The following is a 5,129-nucleotide window of genomic DNA, read 5'->3' on the forward strand; positions in this document are numbered from 1 at the left end:
GATGCAACTTTGGATGCATGACAAGGTATGGCTGGCCTTGCTGGCTGCAGTCTGGCATTGGCGGCTCATGTTCATCTTGGAGTCAATAATCACTCCAAGATCCCTTTCCGCCTCTGTGCTTTCAAGAGGGGAACTCCCCCACCTGTATCTATGCTGTGGATTCCTTCCCCAAGGTGCAGCACCCTGCATTTGTCTACATTGAACCCCATCCTATTCTCATCTGCCCACTTTTGTAGTCTGTCTAAATCTAGTTGCAGCCTCTCTCTCCCTTCAAGTGTGTCCACCTCGCTCCACATCTTAGTGTCATCAGCAAACTTGGACAGCGTGCTTTCCACCCCCTCGTCCAAGTCGCTGATGAAGATGTTAAACAGTGTGAGCTGGAGGACCAAGCCCTGCGGTACCCCACTGCTCACATCTCACCAGGTTCAGTACACCCCGTCCACCACTCCTCTCTGGGTGCACCCCATCAGCCAATTTTTTACCCATCCAACTGTGCAGGCATCAGTGCCGCAGTCGCTTAATTTATTGACAAGGATGAGGTGAGAGACAGTGTCAAAGGCCTTCTTAAAGTCCAGGCATCTGGACCTGCAGATTTAAAAATGTCTAGCCCTTCCAGAAGATCCTGAACTACATCTGCACTGACTAAAGGCTTGATAGAGCTATCCCCAAGATTGTCCCTACCTCTGGTAGGTGGGATATCCTGGTCCCTGTTCAGGAAAACAGAGGCAAAGAAACTGTTAAAAATATCAGCTTTCTTGTCTGACGTGGCCACCAGATCACCGTTTGTGTCTTGCAGGGGCCCATTTGTTTAGATTCCTGCACTCCATCTCTTACACTGCAAGCCCAGTTTTGCACACTCGGGCTCTCTCACCTGCCTTTTTCAGCTGCTTTTGTGCTTGCAAAAAAAGAAAAGCTCAGACATGTCTGCTTAGATGCATTTTACCTGCGCTATCTGCCTTGATGCATGGCCAAAAACATGAGAGCATGTGTGGGGAATACCTCCCACTGCCCCCAGAGCTATAGATCGCAAATGCAAAAACCTGGGCACCGAAGTTCTGCCTCCAGCTTCAGCAGCTGCTTCTGAAAAACTGCTAGTGAGCACATGCAAAAAACTGCAAAATGCTGCAAGAGGATCCTGGAGCACAGAGATAATTTGATCTCCTGTTTGCTCAGCAAAGGTCAACCCCAAGCACATTTCCTCTTGCTCATGTGGGTGTTACTGTTCTGAGAGGGCTACCAGGAAGTGCTCAGGAGACATTAGAAGATGAGATGCCAAAGGAAGGTCTAGTCTGCTGAGCTGGAAGCAGTCAAATTGGAGCCTGACTCTCTCCTCTGACTTGTTGGATAGGGCCTGATCAGTCTGCTTTAACCATGCATGGGGCTTTTTTTAACTTCTTGCTCATGCCACATGCCACAGAGTTGCCTACTAGAAGTGGCAGAAAATTAGAGCAGGACTGGTTGAGACAGTCCTGTCAATGGAAGTAATAATAAGCCACTTGAGATTGTTCTAGCTGGCCTGGCTGTATATAATGTGCCTGTTTCCACCAAAGACTGCCCCCCCTCGTGCAGCATGGAGATCACCTTGAATGCAGGTTGAGCACACACTTGCCTGGAATGGTTTTGTCAGTATTCCTGCCTGGAGCAGGGGGCAGGACCAGATGGTTTCCTCAGGTCCCTTCTAGCCTTGTTGCTCTGTGATTCCCCTCCATGCTATCTACGGTACTCCACCTTCCACAAAAGACCCTTAAGGCCTTAGGCCTTACCAGGAATTCCTAAGGGAAGTGCAGGGAGACTTGCAGGCCCCCTAGGACACTTGCTACCCTCCAATACAGTCCCATGGAACATAGAGTCCTAGGCTACATTTTTTTCATTCATAGCCCCACCTATGGGTCCTGGGTGCAGCTCTGATGGAGCTGTGCCACCATTGATCCAGGGATAGCATTGCACCCTGGTCCCACAAGGCACAAAGTTTCATTTCATTTTCTCATCCTTGCCACAATGCTCCTCAAAGTCATCTCAGGAAATGCCCTGTCTGTCTAAGCCATTGGCACCAGGTAACAAACTGCATCCCCGTTCCCTGTGTCTCTGCAAACCTGTTTTGCTGGCCCATCAAAAAAGGCAGTTTGAGCAAAATGTACTGAACTGGGTAGCCTTTTCTTGTGAAAATGAAAGGCTGGAAGGGGCCACGGTTCCAGAGAAACCCAAGCTCTTGGGTAGGCATGATGAAGGTGGTGTTGGTGAGCTGAGGTGCTGAAAATACCTTGTTTCCTTTTCTCAGGGAACCGGACAGCACCTACTTTGATCTCCCCACATCCAGTCATTCAGGGAGCAGCGAAGTCTCCAACCACACTGAAGTCACAATGGACGTCTTCCAGATGAGAAACACAAATGAATCAGTCATGGTGAGTGTGCTCAGTTTCTGGGAGAAGGAATTATGTTAAACGTGGGTAGCTTCTGTCCGGGGGGGGCTGGAAGTGGAACACAAAACCTTTCAGTTACTGGCTCATAGACCAGACACAATCAGCGCTGGCCAAATGCTGTTACCACTTGGTGAGTTTTTGGTGACCAGCTCTGAATAAGCAGGGCTCCTCCGTATCAGCTGTACTGCATTGTGACTGTTACAAAGACTGGGAAAAAAGCAGTCACTTGTGAACAAGTTGAAATGAATGGTCCAGGGAAGTGCCTGTTTCAGAGGAGCATTTGGTTAGTGGCCAGATCAGACTGGGGAATGACTGGCTTGGTTGCAGTATTGCAGAGAAGAACCGGGGGCTTATGGTGGACCATAAGCTGAATGAGCCAACAGAAGTGAATGATCCTTCCTGCAGCTGGCACAGGGAACTACTGGGATGTCATGCATTACAGCACCAGGGCTCAGCCTGAATCTGCTTTGCCAAAAAGACCCTGATTATCTTCAGTAGGGGAGCAAGCGTTTTTTAATTCCTAGGTTTTTCTGAGCACTGGAAGAAAAATGTATCCTAAGCAAAGGTTTGCTGTGCTATCTGCACACAAGTAAAGGAAGTGATTCTGAATAGTTCTGAGGCAACAAAATTTACACAGCATTTTAGGATCAGGCTCAGAATCAATACACAGGAAATTCAGATCACATTACTTCTCTGTCCCCATGAGCTGCTGTCAATCATCACCCCAGCTACACAAGGAAGTGGCAAGGCCACATGGCTCAGATTCTACCACCTTCACTGAGAGTAGGATTTCGATTGCAGCCCCAAGAGCATTGCTTCTAGGGTAAAGCCCTCCCCTGTGTGCGTAGCTGTGAGCAGAATTTGTCCCCCAGAACATCAAGGATTTACCCCACATGGTATCATTGTCTCACTGCAGTTCAGCATTTCGCCTGATTATGACACAAGCATATTTTTTGTTTGAGCAAGTTGTACTAAGCGGGGATAGTTAAATATAGGTTTCTCCACTTCTATGCAGAATTGCTATCATTGCAAACCTTGCCTAGGATGTAAACAACCAGCATTGATGTCTGTTTCGCTGGAGAACCTCAGACTCTTTCGGGTGGCTACATATCTACACCTCATGAGATAATGCAGAGACCCAAGCTGAGTAGTCCAGGTTTCTGAGTTCCTGAAGCACTGTATGACCTGGGCGATCTGGGCGCTGACTCTTCATTCTAGAGCCCGGATCTGTCACTTTGATATGACATTTTTGCACAACTCTTATCCTCTACGCTCTCTGCTGATCCTTTGATTCTGCAGAGAATTGAAGCAAAATGGGCTCAGACATGGTGCCATGCTTGCAGTCATGGAGGCTAGTGCAAGAACTAGTGTGGAGGTTACTGCTCATGCTTCACGGCGGTTTAGTGTTGAGCACATGCGGCTTTCTATTGGCTGGGCGCTCTACAGGGACGATGACTCCAATCAGAATGTCATGGCTCAGTCTGGAACACATTACAAGTTCCCCTGTCTTATTGAACAAGAAAGCTCTGCCCCTTGCTCCACAAACACATGATGACAAAGACAACACATCTTCACATGCATGTGCACACACACAGCCAGTTCCAGACATGGTAGTCATTTTCTTCCCACTCTTCCTCCCCTCCTGGTCTAGTCCGTGGGAAGGAAGGAGAGCAAAAGCCCCTGTGCCTGCCTCTATCATGATTATTTGCATATTTGGAACCAGGTCACTTTGCCTCTCCAAGTCTGGGTTTTGTCACCGGTTGAGCAGTCTTGGTGCTCCTGCCTGCCCTTGCCAGGGTGCTGGGGAGGGTAAAGCCATTTTATTTTTGATGAAACGCACATGGACTAGATCTGACTTGTCCAGATTAAAACTCTGCACTCCATCTGTCTGCCTCTACCTTTGCTGGGTGTTATTGTTAGCGACTTGTGAATTCAGCCCCCTTTGAAACAGGGCTAGTCTCAAGGGAACTTCCTTGCTTTAACGTTCAGCAAACAGACCAGTGCTCTGAGCTTGTGGCCCTTTGGAAAATCTCCCTCCTCAGACGGACAGTTTCCCTCCTCACTGGCTTAACAGTCCCCTCCCCATCTGTACTTTTCCCTCCTCCGCAGGCCTTTTTCCCTCCACTCCCCAGCCTTTGTCTGTAGCCAACAGCAGAAGTGTGGCAGACAAAGCTTAGACACAGGGATGCTCATTGTGGAGCTGCCCCAGCCTTGGAACTGCTGCTGCTCATGCTGGAACCAAGCATGAATCCAGTGCAAGCTGCTCTTATGAGTGTGGGAGTTTGATTGTCTGTCTGTGCCATAGGGCTTAGGGCAGGCAGAGTTCCTAATGCCTTGGCTTAAAGTAAGTGCAGATGTGTCTCTAACTGACAGCATGTGTTCACCCTCACTTGTGAAACAACTTGTTAGAAAGCATCTACTGGTCAGGCTGTGGGACTGAACCCAGATTGCTAAGATCAGAAGGAGGTGAGTCTCCTTAGTGTTAGTTATCACCACTGACGTATGCAGCAGGCTCACAAGAGATAAAATGTACAGGTGCATGGTCCTGTTGACCTAAAATGAAGGTGGCAAATGTGGCTCACTCGGTCAAGGGGAGGGCTGCTGGCCGGTTTTTCTGGTGCGAGGTTTTTCATAGATTCATAGATGCTGGGGTTGGAAGGGACCTCAATAGATCATCGAGTCCAACCCCCTGCATAGGCAGGAAAGAGT

The 5,129-nt window shown here is 48.7% G+C and overlaps 1 protein-coding gene across 2 annotated transcripts in view; it reads left to right on the forward strand.

Annotated features, from left to right (window-relative positions):
* TP73 (tumor protein p73) overlaps positions 1-5,129 on the forward strand; it is a 74,118-nt gene that overhangs the window by 18,030 nt on the left and 50,959 nt on the right. For both annotated transcript variants that reach the window (XM_025212131.1, XM_025212136.1), the window contains exon 3: positions 2,279-2,402. In XM_025212131.1, the coding sequence (XP_025067916.1) occupies positions 2,279-2,402 (124 nt within the window). The remainder of the gene's footprint in view (positions 1-2,278; positions 2,403-5,129) is intronic.

This window comes from Alligator sinensis, unplaced genomic scaffold, assembly GCF_000455745.1.
Source record: "Alligator sinensis unplaced genomic scaffold, ASM45574v1 scaffold366_1, whole genome shotgun sequence".
NCBI classification, from domain to species: Eukaryota; Metazoa; Chordata; order Crocodylia; family Alligatoridae; genus Alligator; species Alligator sinensis.